The sequence below is a fragment of the Struthio camelus genome, chromosome 9 (genome assembly GCF_040807025.1).
Source record: "Struthio camelus isolate bStrCam1 chromosome 9, bStrCam1.hap1, whole genome shotgun sequence".
In the NCBI taxonomy this organism is placed as follows: Eukaryota; Metazoa; Chordata; class Aves; order Struthioniformes; family Struthionidae; genus Struthio; species Struthio camelus.
The window spans coordinates 13,183,929-13,205,309 of NC_090950.1; the positions used below are offsets into that span (position 1 = coordinate 13,183,929).

Consider the following 21,381-nt stretch of genomic DNA (forward strand, 5'->3'; position numbering starts at 1 on the left):
AAAATAAGAAGATAAAAGTTTGGGAAAAAACAGAACAGGCAGTGGTTAGGATCCCAGAACAGGTCCAACATTTTGCAAGAGCCTGCGTAAAGCAATCAACAAACCTAAACATACCCTCGATCTCGACAAAAATAAATTTAGCATAATGCATCAAATTCTACACTCATTCCTCCAATTATCCCAGCCCCGCAGCAAGGAGTATCCAACGGACTGCTGCGGGTCCTCCTACACAAACAAGCTACGATGCATCAGCTGACTCTCAATGTTAAGACCCGTGCACAGGGACAGTACACTGCAACAAACGCAAAACAAATTATTTTAGCAGAGGCAATGAATTTCGCGTACTTGCATATGTAAGAGGCAAGAGGATACAGAGTACAACACTACTATTTCTGTAGCAAGCACAGTACTGAACATTCACCAAGATACCACAGGCCAAATGCCAGTTTATACAGGAACGGTCATGCCGGGTAAGATGCAAGTTCATTTAACCCAGACTTCTGCACCTGGGATAATCTGCAAGTGCCCAAGGAAAAGTACACAACACAGCAAGCACGGTATTTCTCCTGAATACTCTCCCAATCACACTTACAGAAGATCTCAGCCAGAGATGGTATCTTTGCATTTAATAGCTCTCAAAGACTTTTCCTTCCTGAATTCTTCCAGTCATTCTTTAAACCTATGAAGACATCATAGATAAACAAACAAACAGAAAGGAGAAGACAAGAAAATCCACAGTTTAACTATTCATTCTGCCATCCACTAGTTTGCTTTGACAGCCCCTACTTCTCTTGTTGGAAGCGAATGCAAGCAAAGTTGTGTGTGGCCACTCTTGATCTTTCTGACTTCCATCATATCCACTTCAAGAAGTTTTTCCAGACTAAAGGCCCAGTCTTTGTCTACATCCTCAGAGAACAACTTTTACACTTTGCTGATCCTCCTCACCCTCCTTTGTAATTTTTCCAGTTCCAGTATGTCTGTTTTGACTTGTGCATGGTATTAAAGCCCTCTCAGGAGGCTGCTGTGGAAGTCTGCTACCCATGGAAAGATTAAAAAGCAAAATCTATTTCTGACTTCTGAAAGAGCTAAAAACAGGAGCAGAGCTGTGCCATTCTTAACAGGGTACAGCTGCCCTGCGCGCCCAGGCCCCAGGGCACTGAATCAGCGGTTCCTTTTCCTCACTTTCTCAGGTCAATTTTCTCTAAGAGGATGAAGGTGATCTGCTGCCCCTTCACCCATGTCTCTCCCCGCTCCTAGCCCTTGCTCCTTGTATGCAACATGCAAAGACAAGCCCTTGGACATTCAGCTACAAGCCTTACTACCAGGGACCAGAACTGGTCACTGACAACCTGAACCTGCCCCAAGTTAGCGAGATTTTATTTTGGAAATTTTGGAGAGTCCAAGAAATTCACTCTCTCTATAGCAATTCTATCAAATACAGAGAAATTCTATTTCTCTATATTCACTATAGAAATAGCTGGAACATCCTGATCCTTAGTGCTATCCAGCATCACTTGAGCTGGATACAAAAGAATCGTTCAGAAGTTCAGAAGCTAAGAGGTTAACTTCTGATTTTCTACAAGCACACCCTACAGCCAAGCATAAACAAGTGCCAGAAAAAGATGTGGACGGGAAGTAAAGCAGAGTTTGCTGTAGTTCTTCCCCACTCAATTCCTTGTTCTGCTTGAAAGACTGCAGACACGGTCTGACTCTAGGAGCAAATCCTTTGTGAAAATATTTCCAAGAAATCCAGTTGCCTTTTGAACGCACTTTACAAAAAGAAGTGCTCAATCACCAATTTTGGATGCTTTTTGCAGGCTCACGTAACTCAAAGTTACCTTTGATTTTGTTTTAAAAAGGAAAGTTGGCAAGCGTTTGGTATATGCAAAAGCTTTTGGCAGCTTAAAAATATTGTATAAAGAAAATCCTCTGTGTAAGGTGGTACAAATTTACATCAACTCATCTCAAACATTTCATCTGGACAGGTCCTTTTTGGTGCACTCTTCAAGAACTGTCTTTTTTATATAATGAAAATATTTCAGGATTACATTTTATTACACAGTATTAACAGTTTCATTCAGATTCAGAAAAGCAAGGCTAAAACATATGGGTACAATACCAAGCTCGTATCGGATCTGCTTCATCTTTTACGTAATTTTGAATTAAAGCTATTAAGCGTTTCTACTATTTCCACAGAGTTCTTCAGTTCAAACTGTGCTCGTGAGTCTTCTTTGTGCTTCCACACGTTCCAGTGCACTGTTCTGCGCTTGCACCACCGTTTGAGGAATGAGCACGCTACCTGTCAAAGCCGCTTTGCGGGGGGTTTCTGGACAAAAGCACGTTTGCCCACTGTTACAGACACACAAACACTGCAGTCAACTCCTTCCCTAGCCAACGCCTTTGGTACGCAGTCAACAGAAAAAAACTACACAACGGAAGGGGCTAATTACGATCAAGAAGAACCAGACGCAGCATGAACAGCAAAATTAACTTAACTGTGACTGATATTCGAAAAACTACGCACGAAAAGTCTGCACACAATCCCAATCAGGAAACTTTTTCTACTGCATTTACCAGATTCAAGGTGAGGATTGTTCTCCCTATATTTGCCACATGTCTGCTGCTCAGGCTCCTTCAAAGGCCGCGTTACAAAGCGCATGTCTAACGCTCGCGAGCGGAGGCAACCAACGACGGACTTGACCTCTTCTGTTACAGGTCAGTTAACAGATAAAAGAAAGCCTTACAGTCCTGCCATGGGATTAAGGAAACTGGACGTTCCTGGCCATATGCAATCTTTCAGATAACTCCACCTCCTAACGGACCACGCCTTACCCCCTTGCCAAAACCAAAGAGCTAAGGGTGCTCGAGAGCACTGCAGGAGCCAAAATGCAGTCCTAGCCCAAAAGCAAGAGCCCAGGCTTGAGCGCCCGCCAGCAGCTGGATGAACTGAGCAAGCAGCAGGGGCTCTCAGCCGGCGGCTTTTTCTGAGGAGCTTGAGGGAGATAAGAAGAGGCTCCTTGAGCATGTTCAGGACTGGGGTAAAGGCAGGTAAAGAGCTAAGGCACTAAAAGGAAAGAAATGAAGATCGGATCTGTGAACATCAGTTTTACTCTCTACTCTCAAGCCTCAAGTGTCCAACAGGGAGAAAAACCAGGCCCAGTTCCAGGTGCAGTTTCTCCCAAGAAAGCGTCCTCCTCTGCAACCCTACTAAGATCAGACATGCTATAGGGAAAGCTGTAACATATGCTTGCACGTAATTCACTAATGGAAGAGACATCTGAAAAGGAGAGCGGAACATCTGGTTCCAGGAATTTACATTTCAGTAATTAATCACTTTACTGTTGCGTTTATCCTCTGAAAGATCTAATTTTAGCACTTAAGTCACAACCTGTTGATAACATCAAGGTGACACCAAACTGTTATTGAAAAGCCAAAGAAAATTTATGAGCGATGGAAGACATGATGTTTAACTCCCAACATATTAGTTTCATAGCTAATCACTGGCTGATCCAGCAAGGCCACACACATTTTTCCACTCTCCCTAACTTTAGGATTTCTCTTTTTGTTTTCTTTCTTTTTCTTTTCTTTTCTTTTTTTTTTTTTTTTAAAAGAGAGAATCATGCAAGCAGCACAGAATTACACTTCTGATCTGTTTTACTGCATTGAGTCAAGCATTTCCTCTGCTAGATTTACACGTGTATTAACTGAGAACTGAATCTGGCTCTCGTCTTCAAGCAAGTATCAATACTAATGAAAAGAAAATGAGCACAGCAGTTGACAGATGAGAAGCGAGATAAAACAAACACTAAAGGCATCAAGTGCTCGGTTCAATTGGTTCCATACACTGTATTCAGAGTGATAGCCGAGGCACAAAAAAGTCTGACAAAAACATTACAATAGCTATTTTTCCACTGAAAACCATACATGCAGAATCTATTATGCTTTAAGCAAACCACAAATTGGCAACAATTATTAACAGACTGCAATTGTAAGAGTAACATATTGCACGCAAATTCTGTTCAGACAGAACATCACATTTTGTCCTAAAGAGGCAATAAGTTAACAGGGAAGGAACATTTTTCTGCTTGTTTTTAAAATAATATATATTTTCGTACCTGTGTACAAAACGTTCACTTATATTTATAATTTAATTATGTAGGTCTCTGAGTCTAAGCTAAGAGCCCCAGTGGAGCTGCAGTCAGTGACGCTCCAGGCCAGAGAGGGGACCAGTGTGCCGAGTTTCTCCCTGCTTGGAGATGTGTGCATATACGCACAATTACCACATCTCAGCATACGAGACCGGTCCACACTCTAAGCTACCTTAGGCAGGACTGCACTTGGAAAAGCGCCCCAAGATGATGGCAGATCCTTGTCACCCCAAATCCCCCAGGGTACCGAACAGCGACACGCTTTTTGATGCTGAACGATAAGCCTTTCTCCGCTGTGGTATTCCTCCCCCCAATCGCTACTTGAGGCCAGAAGACTTCATTAATCAAGGAAGTGCTCCAAAAGCTAAACACCAGGAAGGAGCTCTGGCGTCTCCCAGACACGGCCTTCCTTAGCGGCACGCGCCGCGACGATGCTGCGCCTGTTCCTGCACTCCCGGAACAACCCCACCGCAACCAACAAGGGTTCGGTTACCCGAGGACTTTGGTGGAGTTCATTTCTCAGTTTCTACATTTCACATAGTCACAAAAGTGGAGCTGCCAGTTACTACTAGCTGACAGGCACAAACAAGCTGCTTAACCTTAGAAATGAGATCTTTTGTTCTGCCTTTACTAGCCTTTTTTTGTTTTTGTTTGTTTTTGTTTTTTTTTTTCCTCTCACCAGAACCATTCACCCATGTTGGTGCTGTTACTCTGCAGCTACAGGAGGTATCGCAGCCTGGAACCAACCTCTCTTCACCCCCATGCTGACTGCAGTCATCAACAGCCATAAAACGATAACGTCTTTCAGCATGAGTTTATGAGATACAGGAAACGTAATCTAGAAATCAGGCTCTCTCAAGAGTTTTTTTTAGAAATCAGGTAGCAACTCTCCTGGGATCCAAGGCAAAATATATGGTCACCAACGCTAGCCGCACCACGTTTTACGGTGCCTACAGCACCCATGCTTCGTTTTGCACCGTGGACGTGCACACAGCACCCGCTGCTCCGTTCCTCTTTTGGCCCCGGCCCCGAGCCCACTGGCAGCAACGCGGGCTCCTCATTTGGGGAAGTGGGAGGGCTCAGGAGCTGTTATCAGGGCAGGGAGGCAAAACGACTCCCGTGGCACCGAGCCACGTCACCCACCACGCTGGCCAAAGCTGCGGAGTGTCGACAAGTTTCTACATCATTAAAATCAAATCATTCTGGAGCAGAGTGGTGTATGAAACGCGGAGGTAAAGGCTGTTTAGATTATGGTTGCAAGCAGAGAAATTGTACGAAAGCCAGAAATATCAGGGCCAGCGCTGTCGCGCTTCATTCAGATTTCCAGTCGGCGAGGGAGAGGACTGCTGGGCGGCCGGACGCCAGAGCGGGACAGTTCCCTGCTCCTGAAGGGAAGGTGAGGGAGCAGGGGAGGAGGCAGTAACACAGGCAGGGAGGACTACTAGCCACTACAGAACAGAAACAAAACTCTTGATAAGAGCAACGAGGAGGGAAAACCAGTATCAATGAGAGCGTATCTCCATGGGCCAGCACAGTGCAGTGGTGGCCAGCCCTTAGAAAGCAAATCCTACAAAAGTGTAACAGCAGCGTGCCAATTCCTTTTGGGATGAGAAGAAACAGTATTTTCCACTTGGCTTCTCTCTTTCTCATCGCTGAACTCTTCCTTCCTCGCCCACTTTCTTTGCTGCAACGGCTCCCTCTTCCCCCAGCAGCTTTTATTTTGGCAGCACTTTTGGCTGGCTGGCTGGCTTTCTCAGAGGGCCCAGTTCCCTTTACAGCTCCCCCTCGTCACCCTGTTACCTCCTACGGGGCACTGCCATTTCCAAGCCAAATCAATATCCCCATGCCCGCAGTCAAAGGCCTGGTGATGGGTCCTGAACGCAGCCACCTATGCCAAACCCTGAGCAGCTCTACTCCCTAGTCTGGAGGGACACCTGAGCCAAACCAGCTCCGAAGCTGGCTCAGGGTGCCAAAGCCAACCGAGAGTTAATGCCAGCAGGAGCAAGGACTCAGGATTCTGAAGCGCGGCTTTACTTTACGACTCCTTTGGAAAGACAGAGCTGAGAAGCTGACCCACGCTGGCCCCGTTCCCAAGTGCCCGGGGACCTTCAGCATCCTCCTGCCCAGGCATCCCTACGGCGCTCCCCTGAACTGCGGCCAGCGCTGCTGCTAAACCAAGTCATGCTTCTGCAGCAGAGCCTCGACAGCACATGAGATGCTCCTGTGCCCAGGTCCGGCTGCACCAGTGCTCCCAGCCCGTGTCGGCACAAGTTAACGCAGCCACGCGAGCTCCCTGTGCAGCCTGGCCAGTGCAGCACCAGCAGGCGACGTTTGCATGCCGAGACCTCATCCTGCAGCTGAGGCATTGAACTATTTACCCCAGTCAGGAGGCTGAAACCACTTGGGCAGCCAAAGATGCACATAAAAGACAGGACTTCTCCAAAAATAGTCCTGGGGATATCAGTCACAAAACACAAAAAAATCAGAATGTGAAGCTACCTAGTTTTATTTCATGCATAATTTCAAAACCACAGAGGATACTTTCTTTCCCATATACAAAGCCTGACATCAGTTAAAAAAAACAAACAAAAACCTACTTTCTATCTCTGAACTTTTCTTTTTTTAATAATTTAAAATTCATAGTCATTTTAAAAGGAAAGTTGAAGTGAAATAATTTAATACTCTTTAAAAAACAAAAGTGAAACATGAGAGAAGATTAGAGTTTCAGGGAGTTCACTTTTACTTATTCAGAGATACTCTACTAGTAAAACTTTAGCTAGTTTTCCCCACTTACAAGGTACATAGACCATGGGCTACTTTGTACTGCTACGGAAATATCATGATCAGATAAGTATCTATTTTAGGGTTTTAGTTTTATATTTCTGCCCGACACCACACTAGCTGCTGAAGTGTGAAACAGAATACCTTCACTGAATTCTGTATTTCTGAACATGGAATATTTTTCAAAGCATTTTGTGGACTCTCCTGTATTTAAAGTTACTCTTGTGATCATTTTTGATGGTTCATCCCACGCTTAGCTTCACCACTATATCTACCTCCATCTCTTTACTACTGCCACCTGTAGTTTATCTCTTCCTTAGTATTCGTTCAAGTATTTAAAGTTGACAAGTCTACCCAAGTAGACATACGCATGATTTGCGCTCACTTTCAATTTGATGTGCAAGGGTAATACATGATGTAAACAGATTAAGGTCCTGCAACCATAGCTCACCCAAGTCCAGAATCCCAGACAAGACATTTCATTGGGTTTTTGTTCTCAGCTCTTCCTCCTTCCTTTGTAAGATGGCAATACTTAGACCAAAAAAAAAAAAAAAAAAAGCCTGGAGGAAGATGCAAAGAGCAAAATGATCAAGAACAACATGGAAAGTCAGCATTTGCTGCAGCCCATCAACACTAGAGCCAGGCAGAAGTGCTGAAGGGGCATTGCAGACAATTCTGCAACAGATCAAGCATGTGTGTACATAGATTTGTTTATAAATGAGCTTGTTACGCAAAGCAGTGTGGCTGCATCGTCCAAAACCTGAAAATCCTGAAAGTTTTCTTTATTTCTCTTTTCTCTCTTGGCCTTCATCAAGTTACTTTAGCTTTCTGTAGGTCCATTTTCTGCTCCGCGAGAAGCACTTTGAACATGCATCCTAGGTATGATTATCATCAAATGCATAAAACCACATTAGCGTTCACGAAGTGCTGCCAACAGCTGCTACTCCCAGAGACTTTTCCCCATTCCTTTAATTTACACCCTACTTTTCCAGGTGTGCATTGCTTACAAACAGCTTGCTTCTTTCCAAAAAGAATTCTCTTTTTGGAAAGGAGGATGTTTTCATCCCCTTTTACTGTTTTGAGTTCACACTATAAGCTTTCATAAGAATTCAGTTGACCGATTCATAACTATTTCATTCCACATTTCACACTGTCATGCTATAAATGCTGCTGCAACAGTAACAAGAGCAGAAAACAACATACAACGTTGTTGCTCAAATCAGAGATGTGATCAGTACTAGGGTCACATGGAGAAGATTTGCTCAGTGGAAAAAAAGGCCGGTTTTATGCCATTTCTTTTTAGACCATACTTGTATTTTAACACTTAAGTATGAAAACAGATCCCCATCTTGCACTCATTCTTTATATTTTAACCGAACAATATTAAGAGCCATGTCTGCTGCCAAAACTGGTTAAAAATAAACGCAGACATCTTTCAGTATAGCAGAACAAACGCTGCTCTGAAGCGGTGAGGTGGACTCCTATACCATTGTGCTGATTAAAGCTTTGAGATCCAGAGACCTGCAGTTGTCAGCTTCCTCCCTTTGGTGGACGTGCTCAAGGATTATGAAACTATCAGCAGCCCTGTTGAACTTCAGGCTCAAGAAAGAAGTCAAAGACAACAGTAACCCTGGAGAATCATTGCGAGAATGGCTTTTTGAAGTAAAATGGTATTTTGTGCATCATTTACTTCTTTTCGTCTCTTCACACTCTACTGTTACCCACCTATTGAAATATAGGCCTATTTCTGTTCCTACTGAAGTCAAGAGCTAAAGTAGAAGTTAATTTAAGGTCCTAAGTGTGAAGTATGAAGTCAAACATGTTTACTGTTGCTTTCAAATAGACTTGAGACTCAAGCTTATGACTTGAGCAAAGAGATAAGAATATTCTGAAGAGTCCTTTTAATCTTTACAGCCCTTGGTAATTTGGCTTTCCAAAGATGCTGCTCTCCTCCTCCAAGACATCTGACTGACGGAAGGCTTTTCTCTTCATAGAGTTAAATCTAATACTAACCTTCAAAAGCCATCGCTAGTCCTCTCTAAATGGCCACATAATATATATTCTTTTTAACAAGTTACGAGTGGGAGATCTTGAAATGATTTTCAGAATTGCCACCTATTATGATACCTGGGATGCATATCGTGCAAATTAATTAGGTAGCTGTATACACACAAGGAAATGAGCGCACTGAAAGTTAATAGAAACAAAACTAATAAACATTGTGCAACAAAACTTAAGGGACACAATTCCAGATGCAAATTTCAGCATTAGATGAGACAATTGCCAGGGAAGAGTCTCAAGCCATGCTTTTATCACTACTACTGCTTTTATAAGACTAAAATTCCAGGTGCAAGAAAAGTGACACAAGAAACAAGCTCTGATAGTGTGCCAGCTCTGCCTGTACACCAGAGAAGAGACTCTGTCCTGTATCCATGCAACATGGGAGGTTACTCCACTTCTTCTGTAACTGGAAAGAATAAAGAAAAATCTCAAACTGTCTCTTCTCAGAGATGACAAACGCAGTACTGAGTGTAGGACTGTCATCTGGCTCTTCCTGGTTTCAAGCTGGAGAGTAACGTTTCAGTTCAAGTTATGGCCCTTGGTTCAAAATTTAAAACATTTTTACCATGTGTTGTGTGGCTGGATACAAAGGATAAAAAGAATCATATCCTTAACGAATATCATGCTTTGCTCTTATCTTCCACAGAAATCTCAGCTGCTAAATGTCATCATTAATCATAGGAAGAGACAAAGAGTGACCTACTACATAAAGCTCAACTTCTTGTCAAGTCACATGTTCCAAATGCAAGTGTCATCCTAAATGTTAGCACTCCCCCTCCAAACACTAGAGTACATAACCCCAAGTACCAATTTTATTTCCTCACACATCATCATCTCCTTTTTCTTGCAGAAAAAGCACTACAGTCATTTGCATTTACTCTATATTGTTTTTTAAACCTCAGACCTCCCCACATCATAGACTTATTTTGAGAACTAGCTCTTAAAGACATACTCTTACAGGTACAGGAAAGATTAAGATGGTCTAGTAAATGCAGAGCCATTGAACACACTGATTCAACTTGTACATTTAGTTAGCAGACATGTGGATACTCATTTTACATATCCCCGTGAAGTCCCAGGATTCTGTCCAAGCCTAAAGAAAAGATGACCTGCAGTTATTGATGAATATTTCCCAGTCTTGTCTGTCTTTTTTTTTTTTTTTTTTTAAAAACATCTCTCCCTTGCCCTATAGAAACTCTCAGGATCGAAAAATGATCATCAGTCTGTCTTGTCCAAGGATAAAAAGCAGAATGTTAAGCTTCATCATGGTGATTATTAGGTGGTTGTCAGGCAACAGCTGCAAACTCTACGCTCAGGTTTTGTCTCCGCATTTCCTCGTGGTGCTCCTGCACCAACTCCCGCTCGGAGTGCGACCGCCTGGAGCCAGGAGCCTGCGGCACTCAGCCAGCTGCGTGCCCACTGCAGCGAAACACTTGCTGCTCTTGCCGTCACTGCCAGGCAAAAACAACAGATGGCTAGCTGGACTGAAGATGAGCACATCACACTCAAGAGGGAAAGACAGCCTTGGTTCACACGGCATGGGATAGGCAACTAAAACTTGTACAGAGGGATGTGACTTCCTCCCTCCCCCCTCCCTTCAAAACAGATTTGTTCATGTTAGAAGAGCAAATCGAATTCTTCTAACACCTTTCTCAATTTCTGGTATTAGTCAACACGACTGGTGAAGGCGCAATTCCTGGAAGAACTACAAGGATGTTCCTCTCCTAGGATTAAAGGAAAAAAGGAAGCAAATATAAGCTAGAACTATAGAATCACCTATAGTAGTAGTGCTGTCACCTATACAGTAGTGCTGTATACTTAACCAGAAACATTTTGCAGAGAGCTGCTCTTCCCTATGGCTAGGATTGCTTTCGTATCAAGGCAACGTTGAGATTTTAGCTTTGTGTCATTGCGCAAGCAGACTTGAGACAACACAGCACAGCCCGAGGACTTATAAAAGCCGTTTAGAAAGAAGGTATAATCCACGTTCTGTAGTTGATACCCAATACTAACACTCTCAGTCAGGAGTACATACCCACTGCCCCACGAGCTGGGCCATCTCACCTGAAAGCGTCAAGAGACAAGATGCCAGATCTCCAGCTGACAGCAATCCACATGGCAGCACAGCCCTTGGGAACCTGACCCAGGGCCATCAGTACATTCCACAAATACTGCATTTCGGGACCTTCTCCGCCCTTCGCTTTTGGGCACCCCAATCACCCACTACCATCAGGCACAAAAACTTGATAAGTCTAGTTGGGATCAGTTTTACTCTTGAGAGCTGTACAACGCGAATAATGACTTTTTGAAATAAACATTGCTTTGCTCATCTATGTAGCTGTCTCCACTTTATTATCCAGATATAAATGTGATGATCTACAACAGACCAAGGTGGGGGGGGGGGGGAAGTGTTAGGACCATAACACATGTTTTATTAAGGTTCAGCAGCCTCCTGTCTTCTTTATCATGCTGCTCTTTCAAGTAAAATAGGAAAGTCTACTGAAAACAGTACCATCTATTTCGGCCACTGAAGCGCTCTGAAGCGTTGCTTTCTTTTGGACTTGCCGTTGCTCCGCATCATTACTAAGCCTAACTGCAAAGCTTGATAGCAATTTGTTTTAGGTACAGTTACATAATTAATCACTTCTAGTCTCCTTCTAAACGAAAAAGTACAGTAAAAACACACATCCAGAAGAGCAAACAAACAAAAATGAGGGAAAATTTGCTTTTCTGAGTCTTCTACAGCACAGCAGCTTGCCTAGCTAATTCCTCTGAAGCGCCTGCCTGTGCCTAGAGCAACCTCGTGATGGGCTGAACTGTTCATCCTCCTGTTCTCCAAGGGAAACGGGGGGAGAAGATGGTCCCAACGATCTCCTGGAAGGACGCAGCCTTTTGACAGGATAAACACCACAGCTTTAATTTTTGCCTTAGAAGACTGCTGGTAACATTTAGTAAAATGATATACAAATGCCTCCGGACCTACAAGGACTGTACTTTTCTTCCAAGGAGCATAGCAAGTTTCACAGATACTTTGACACGCTGCAATTTCTTTCACACCCTCCTCATCTCATTACGCTGAAAAGTACCAGGAGCAGGAAGACAATTATTTAGTTGAATGCCTTTGAGGTAGTTTATTTAACCATTAAATTAAAAAAAAAAAGTTAGCTTTATAGATAGTAGAATGAAAAGAAAAAAAGGTGTAATCATCAGCTTCACAATGATGCTATCCATCCCCTTCCTCCCTGTGACCAGTAGCCATGACCCATGCGCTGGAGAAGAGCCTTGGCTGATCATGAAAAGCACAGCTAGGACAGGATCCTAGCTACCACAGTTGCCATGACTGCAACACACCTCTACAGGCAGTAACGCTCTATTCAAGTCACTGCCAGATCTCATGACAGCTGTTGAACTGCCTAATGTTACCAGCTCCTGCTTATATCTAAGTTACTGTGCTGTGTGATGCAGCGAGGTGTCAGGGGATGCATTTAGCACTTAACTAGAACCTAACTTTAATGGAAAAAGCCCTTTCTACCACTCAAATAACATGTATGATTACTCTGATGTAAACCAGCAGAATTACTGTTTGCGGTGTCTGGAAAGTATTTTATCAAGAGCCTCACAGTACCAAATCATTGCCATCTACCAAGTAAAAAGGTTGTCCCAATACATCTTGGACCCGAACCGCTTCAAGGTTCTGGAAGTGCTAGCTATACATATAGTTACTGCTCTTCCTTGCCAAGTAAATGGTAAATATATTCTTCATTCTGAACCACCTTGTTACTCACTCCTAAAAACCCTACAGTTCTCGTTTTATTCCAATGACAAAAATAAACCAGTTGAATTCAGAAAGCCAATGACACTCTTTCGAGCCTCCCTTCACTAAGGACGGCAGGAAACTCACAGAGCTGGAAAGCGGTGACCCAGCAAATGCTTTAGTGCTACAAACAGTTTGTTGCAAAGATACATGGAAATGTGGTTTGCATGCAACTCAATACAAATTCCAACTGCATCCTGGGTGAAACAAAAGGCCTTTTGGGTTTTTATTTGTTTGGGGTTGTTCCCCCCCCCCCCCCCCCGCCCCCATGAACAGACTTGGTAAACAATTTCTAAGCTGTCTGCTCTTCCGAATTCCCAGTCGGAAATACAACGTAACTGCATTATGGGCTCTAATGCTTGCTCCATATCTTACAAATGGCAACAAAACTCATGAGCAAATAAAACAACAGAACGCTCACTTCATACAGCCTACATGTAGCTCACAGCTTCAGCTATAGATTAAAGTAATATTTCAGCTCTGTTTGACAACAAAGACAGCAAATCTACCAGGAGAGTAATCTAGTGCTGCAAGCAGTCTATCAAACACTCTTTCTCTCTGACTACATAGCTACAGAAAACAAATCGTACAACATCTGTAATAATAATTCTGTCAGCTCTCTCTGCCCATTAAAGGATACTGTACCATAACGATGAGAGTGCGGGGTCTGCTCATTTCATCGTCGCTATCCAGTGGCAGAATTTCGTGTGACAACTCCTCTCGCCGTCGCCGTCTACAAATATGTGGACAGTTCCTCTGTACCACAGAACGAAAGGCTTGAAGCAGAACAATGCTGGCAGCACAGCCCATATCTGCATCCTGAAGCCTACAAAATAACTTCTATGTTTATGCTATGTTTGAAAAACAGTGGCTCCTTGTCCCTGCAAACAGCCTACAGTGCAGCTGCAGCCAGCTCGCTCTCCAATCGCTTCCTTGAGTCCTGATCATCTGATCACAACCAAATAGCTGGGATGCAGATAGAGGAAAGATTTCATCCACTGAAACCAAAATGCACTCACATAGTATTAAGATCCTTTTCTCTCTCTCTCTCTGCTTCTGAATTCACATGAGAAAAGCGTGCTCCCTATCTGGTACAACAAGCCTCCTCCCCAACCCCGGATTCATGGAACCGAAAGCATCGATGTCCCTGGCTCCAGACAACCAGCTGTTCGTTCAGCACACACAGGCAGCAACAACAACTGGCAGGATCAGCTTAAATGCCTTTTTTTTTTTAAAGTCATATGCAGCAAAATAATAGCAAACATCTGGAAAGTTATTAGCTCCTTATCAGCACTGCTGTTTTTAAAATACTTTGCTTAGGGTGCTTTGCCACAGAAGAAAGTGGTAAAGCTCACTGGGGGATTCGGGCTGCAACCTTTTCATTTCTTGCAATTTTCTGAAACACAGCAATCTCATTTGAGTTGTAAATGTGACAAGTTTAAAAAAAACCAAAATCTGGACTGCTTCATCCAGCTCATGTTAAAATAGCTGTGGTTCAATGAGAAACAGCAGTGTTCAGTTCTGAAACGCCCGTCAACAGCACAGTAGTTGTGTGCTCCCACACATGCATTTCTTCTGCAGAGTAATGCATTTTCACATCTATATAGGAGGCTTGTGACGGGAAGGGTCTCTGCAAGACAGGGTCTCACACTGAACAACACATTGATGACCTTCTACGAACAGAAGCAGCAAGGCATTTCCGTGTTTGATCAGCCGGGATCCAGGCAGAGGAGGGAAGCCGCAGGCGGCGGCAACAACTCTGCGTCCTGGCTCCTGCCCGGCCAGTCACTCACAGAGCGCTTCGAAAACACATGATTCACCTGGAGCCGCAGCAAGGGCTAACGCCGCACAGCCTCGGGTAATAGCACTCGGGGGGTCGTTCACACTACAGATATCTGCAGAAAATGGATTTCTCTTACACATCAGGAAAGCTAAGAATTTCCAACAGGGTTTCCAGAGAAGCTGCTCTTAAATTAAAGCGCATAACCTTATTATATGCGGATCCAAAAACGTATTTACCTTACATAAAAACGCTCTGCTTCCTAACGAAGGCCCTGACAGTTTTGCCATCCATTCCCACGGGGGCATAAGCAGCCCTCTAACGGCCGTTGACGCGGTCCCTGTAAACGGTAACCCCCCCCCCCCGCCCCGCACTCTGAATCGGCAACCCTACTGAAAACGTGCCACGGACATGCTTCGTTCTGGGTTCGATTAGGGTTTAATTGCCTAGCAATCCGGCAAAAGACAGCATCATTTAATTAAAGCATTTGCCAAAAAAGCTAAATGGGTCCTTTAAAAGGAATACACTCGTTGCCAGTATTTTCTTGCTTTTGGTTTTTTTTTTTTTTTTTTTTTTCTTTCTTTAAAGAGTAAACTGCTTTGAGCGCATAAGGAAAACGGTTCGCAGCACCGGCGGGCACGGCGCAGGCTCGCCCCCGGCTTCGCTAGCGCCCCTACCCAGCCCTTGGGCCCTGGGGCTGGCCGGGCGCAGGCTGCGCCCGCGCGCGAGGCGCCTGCCCTGCACGCCAGGCCTCAGATCACGCTTACTAGTTTGACTTTTCTAACGCGATTACAAGAGCACAGCGGCAGAGCCGCGCGATCTCTGCGGCAAAGGGGTAATCCTGCCTGCTGCTGCTGGCGGTTACCTCGTCAGCTCAGCAGCCCCCGGCCTCGGCCGCACGCGCCCTGCGCTCGGCACCCGGCGGAGCCCAGCTCCTGCCCTCGCTCCCGCAGCGGCGAGAGGAGCCCGGACACCTCGCGGCACAGCGTCTGCGGGGGGCTCTCACAGCAGCTGCTCTGCCGCCTCGGGGGCGGCTAGCTCGGCCCGCGTGCCTGCACGGCCGCCCCGCTGCTCGCCGCCATCCGCTCGGCGGAACGGGCAGCGATTTTTGTTTTTTTAAATGAAATTTGGTTTCTGTAACGCAGCCCAGCACTGCGACACAGGCATGCACGCGTGCGCGCGCGCACACGCGTCGAGGGGCACCATGGAGCCTGGCCCAACGCTTCGCTCTCAGTGAAGACTCCCATTTATTTCAGCGGTCTTTGGATCATGCTGCTCTCTGCCAGTGGTCCAAGTGGCTTCATTACAATTATTTGCAGATCAAGATATTATTAGATGCAAGTAGGAATGACATAATCTTGGCATTTTACCCTTCACTCCTATAAAAGGAGGATGAGACTTAGTTCCAAATCAAGTGACCTAACGAACCAAATCCAGCTAAAACTAGCCCTCCAGGCCACGCGCAAAACTCAAGAAAAAACACAAAATTCATGGAAAACAGAGCTAACCATAGGAAAAGATATCTCTGGAGAGGTAAAGAACTTTGTTGTAAGCCAGTCTCACAAAAGCACAACTTATCTCTTGAAAGACAACCTCCCAGTCCTTTAAAAACGCCTGGACACACAATATCAGCAATTTAAAAAAACAAACAAACAAACAAAAAACAGAAGGGTCTCATGAGCATACCTTTTGCTCATTCAACAACTACCAACACCGTTAGCTGCTCTCTTATAGTGAGGTATCAGGCGCTATTTCGTGCACTGTAGTCCAGAAGCTGAGTTGAGCGGGAGCCTTTGGGAAGCAAAATTCTCCTTTGTGCAAGTGATGCCTCAATTCCACGTTAAGGAGAACAGCGCTGGGCTAAGCGGTACCCACGCTCGCAGCCATCAGCTACTGGTTCCCGCTCAGTTCTTTAACTACCACTCACTTTGGCTATGCTAAAGTAGCTGTGTAACACCAGCATGAGTATTTTACGAGGGGCTCTGAACCAGATCATTGAATTGGATCCCAATTAAAAAATAAAAATAGGGAGGAAAGACAGTTACTTTAACCCAGATGATTTCAGTGACCCTGTCCATGGCACCTCCATGGGTTGGGTGTGTGCAGCAGCCAAGTCATGCAGCACACCAGCAGAAACGGGTCACGCTTGCCATATGTTGTAAAGTCTGTGATAAGAAAGCAGAGTTAGAAAGCATCTGGATTTTTGAGCTAGGAGCTGCCTGTCAACCTCCATCAGCTCCACCCGAAAGGCTGCAGCTCTACAAACCGGCAGCCAAGACCCAAAGAAGTAAACTGCCTCTGCAGCAAAGGGAAAACCCCACCTCTTCCAAGTACTGAGTTATTTCTCTTTTGCAATATTCATGCACTTCTGCTTCTGCAGGCCCAAAGACTTCTTAAGATGCTACCAAACACTTTCTTAAATTCAATATATTGTAGGTCTTTAACACACATTAATAGTTTGATTCCTTCCCACAAGCTTTATTTCATTTATTTTTCCTTTCTCTTTATGTCATTTGAATTTATGTCATCTGAACGAAGAGGATATAAATAAAGCAGCCTTCTGATGGTTTGTGTTTTGGATAAACATGCAGAGCTCATCCTTTTCTGTCGCACCAAAATCATGCGGTTCTGCCGAGTCCTTTGGGACACACTTTGATACCTATTTCTTCTCCTTCATTTGTTCTTTGTGCAAGTACCACAGGGTCCTCTAAAGCCAGAGCATCTATACTGCGACAGCCTGACAGGATTTCCCAGCTTGGTGCTGTAATAACTCCACTCCAATTATGGATGACTACCGACTTCAGTAGGTGGTTTAGAAGAATAAAAGCTACAGCTTTTGGTTCATCTGAGGTGATTAGGCCCCATAACTAAACAGGCAGTTAAAAGAAAGGCAAAACAGTCAAAATACTATGATAGAACGGCATAACTAAGGCCTACAGCACAGGGAAACGTACAGGGGCAAAGTGAGACTGAAAAAGTGTTTGCTAATAAAACAGTTTACAACCCAGATCCACAGGACGTGCGTTTGTAAATGCAGCCTTTGGGGGAGGCAGGGGTGGGGAAACGGCATTTGGCAGATGCCGCCTGCAAACGGAGCTCAGCCTGCTCTCTCTGCAGGAGGAGATCCCCTGCTGGGGCATCTAAGGGCACTTCACTGAGTAACCTACCCGAGAACTTCTGCACATACCAACTTCGGGGGGGGGGGGGTGGGGAAGGGATGTCTTGTCACACAGGGCGCTTCCTCATCAAGCACAGCTATAAAGTGCTTTGCCACAGAAATCAGAAGTAAAATGTTTGCTTTAAATTTCAAAAGGTGCTTTTTGTATTCAGCAACTCTCCTGCAGACAGAGGAAGTAGAGACTAAGAGAAACACTCCAAGATCAGTACTGCTATGTATAAACATAGTATTTTTAACTATTCATATTCAAGAAAAACAGAACAATGCCTTGATTTCCTTCCCGCAATACTCACAGGTATTTCTCAGCTAAGAATCAACACGGTTTTTACATGGAACTTCTCCTAATGCACCTCATAGATGTCATTTAATCACTTTTCCAGGAGGTAAAGGTAATTCCAATAATTTAACTCATCTGAACAGTAGTCAGGTGCAGGCATGACACTGTTTGGACTAAGCATTATATCTAGTTCTGCAGTTGCTGGTGACCCATTTGCCTCGGGCATCTCATACAGAGCCAGAAGCTGCAGGTAGTCCAGGCTGCAAACCCAGTCACAGATGCTGCAAAAACCTCCCTTCTCGATTACCACAGTATCGGCCAACCTCTTCAGTATTTCTCTCTACAAAATCTCTGCAAGATTAGCAGTATTTTTTGTGTTTTGCAAATGAAGAACTTATCCCGAGGAAGTCTAAGCAACTTGCCTGGGGGCTGGTCCCCCACAGAGCCCATGGTAGAAGGGCTGCAGTACCCGGTGCCCTGAGGGCTTTGAATAGAAAGACATAAAGGTAGTTCTCAGAGGAGATCCACAAACAGGACCTACAGGCACCACGATAGTACGAGTAACAGAATAGCAAGCCACAAATGCTAACGCCCACGCTGCTGTTCTGAATCTGCCAAGGATGGTGCAGTACCCAGCCGAGCAAGGCTGGCACATGCTTCTGCCAAGAGGGGTTACACAAAGCTCCTGTCACAGAGCATTTTTTTGGCAGTCCAAAGCTGACTCACAGAGATCTTTTGCCCAAAATTCAAAGTGATTAAATAAATCTGCAAAATAAAGTCCATTCACAGAAAATCCCTCAAAGAGAGGGCAGAAATTTGCCAGGTGAGCAGTCTACCCTCAACAGTTTGGTCAGTGATATTTTGAGACCGTTCTAGTCAAGCTGATATGCTGGCACGGTTCAGCTGCTTCCCCAGCACACGGACACGCACAAACACAGCTGAGCATCTCCAGGAACTTCTGGAATCAGCCCTACCTTTTTACAGCACAAATTGTTCTTTTGAGAAGACCAGCGTCAGTCTTGTGTTGGTATGCATGATGAGCAGCTCCCCACAACACACAAGCCACATGGCCAATGGCTGTCACTTAGAGCTCTACACACAGACCCAACTATAGTAACACACTTGTAAAGCTCTAATCTACACACATAACAGGCAAGCATCTGAAGCAAGTTGCAAAAGCAAAATTGCAGTCTCTATCCTGATGCAGATGAAGATCACTTAACTTCTGGTGAGCCAACAGAACTTTGTCCCAACACCTTGTACTTTACCACCTACATCATCCTTCTAACATAACAGGAGCTTTGCTTCTTAGCAAAGGGAATTTCCCTCAGTGACATCACAGGTCATTGCTTCCAAAGTTTGTTTTCCTAAAGGCATTCCCAGGGAAAAAATAGAGGGAAAACTTTCGCAAGTTTGAGAGTCTCTCTTCATACTCAGTTACTTCAAAATAAACAGTGACCTCCTAACCAGCTTCTGAACAATCAGCATCAAGACTAAAGTCAGAGAGATGAAATACCCTAAAAGGCAGTCTTTATGGAAGCCTGCTTGACAAAAGACAGTAGTTATTAATGTGTAATTTTATGTTTTATGCCCGAGAAAGGAATAGTATAAACTCAAATCCTTTGGTGAGCTTCTTTTCATGAGCGAGCATCTAAAGCAAAGAAGCTGGACATGGTGGATACCATGTTATGGTGGAACTGCACGCTGCCATGAAGGCAGTGTTCCAACACCTTTCTCTGCTCTCCCTCTGCTGCCTGGTCACTAGCGGAAGACTGCGGGACTATGACAGTACCTCTTCAGGAACTGTCCTCTCTTCTAACACAGTTATGCCCCAAAGCTTTCGCATCCAGCCCAGGGACCTACGGGAGACCACGTGCTGCTAGGCTGATCCTATGTGCAACCACATAATTTGAGAAAAAGCTTTGAAGTGCACATGCAGAGACACACATTTCCAAGATAGCTTACACTCACGGTTGCCAAAAGCCACCAAGCATCAGTACCTTCCACTCTCAGCATACCTTTTAACTGAGGACTTACAGCCATTTGCAAACATTCATCCACTGTGTTTCAAAACGCTGCTTCAAAACAGTTAAATATAAGAAACTGAAGTCTCAAGCATGGCAGAGAGCGCCCAGGGGACTTGCCAAAGGTGATGCAGAGGCAGAAGCATGCTGGCTTTGTACTTCTCCAGCTTCCACGGGCTATTCCTTAGCAAACTGGAAAAGCAGGCATTTACTTCATTAACGGGTCAGTATAGCTTCTGAATGGCATATACCTTTCTTAAAATTGTGTTTCTTTCTGTTGCAACTGGCAGACATGAACCACTCTTAATTAACTGTACTAAGTTACAATCAGTGCAAACTCCTCACGTAGTGATATGCAGTTAAAAGTACTGAGAGGCTGAAATCATTCACTCAGCTCATTTCTCATCTTCTTATTCTACAGCACTAAGCAACGCTTACAATATTACAATATTTGTGAGGGTACCTTCTGAGTGCTGCCAAAAAACCACTGCAACATCACCCGGCTGCAGAGCAAACAGCACTGCAGAAAGTAAGCGTCTGGCACCCTCTAGGGAGTAGTACATGCAAGGCAAAGCCATCACCAGACACTTAGCTCTCCTGGCTGGAGATCACACGCAATGTAGATTAAACAAGTGACTGTGTTTATAAAACTTTTTCTTTACATCCAAAAAACTGACTACTACCTTTAATAAATAATAAATATTTACCTTTAGGGTGTTTCCAGCAGGCTAATGACAGAAGCTGGGCTAGAACTCAGAACTCCTGAGCTCCAACCTGTAAAGAGGGCTCTTACACTGTATGTGTATTTTGTGCTCTGTATAAAGAGAATAACTTATATGCAGAATAATTGCAGCATTCCTATTTTCATCTTGAGCATAAGCCTTTAATACTGAGTCTAGTACTCCTGACCATAACAGGGAAGACAGCCCAAAGGCAAGGTTGCAGGATAAGGCACACTGTTTGTTTCTAGTCCACAATTCAGAGTATTGCACGATTCAGATGGGACGAGAATAAACTATGCGCACACACACACCCACACACACCACTAAAACCAAAGAGGTGACCACCTGAGGGCTGCCTACACAGCACAGTTGCTATATAAGATACAGAAAGCCTCATCAGGTTTGGCCACGCGAACCTGCACCTTCTCCAGGAGCACCTATGTCCTACCCATGGCACGACCCGTGACGACAACGGTGGAGCGGTGCCAACAAGAACACCCCACAGCAGCCCCCAGCTCTGCACACCTGGAGGCCTCACTACCACACACAGGCATCTGGCTCCATCATTATTTTGGCTTTTCCTGCTAAAACGGAAG

General features: G+C 44.6%; 1 protein-coding gene across 10 annotated transcripts in view; it reads right to left on the minus strand.

The window, feature by feature from the left end:
* Positions 1–21,381, minus strand: part of DOCK10 (dedicator of cytokinesis 10) — a 165,503-nt gene that overhangs the window by 123,989 nt on the left and 20,133 nt on the right. For 5 of the 10 annotated variants that reach the window (XM_068953719.1, XM_068953716.1, XM_068953718.1 and 2 more), the window contains exon 1: positions 13,450–13,674. The exons of 4 other annotated variants lie outside the window; for them this stretch is intronic. In XM_068953719.1, the coding sequence (XP_068809820.1) occupies positions 13,450–13,614 (165 nt within the window). In that variant the 5' untranslated portion in view covers positions 13,615–13,674. Of the gene's footprint in view, positions 1–13,449; positions 13,863–21,381 lie in introns of those variants that run through there. One more of the 10 variants, XM_068953715.1, reaches the window with a different exon arrangement.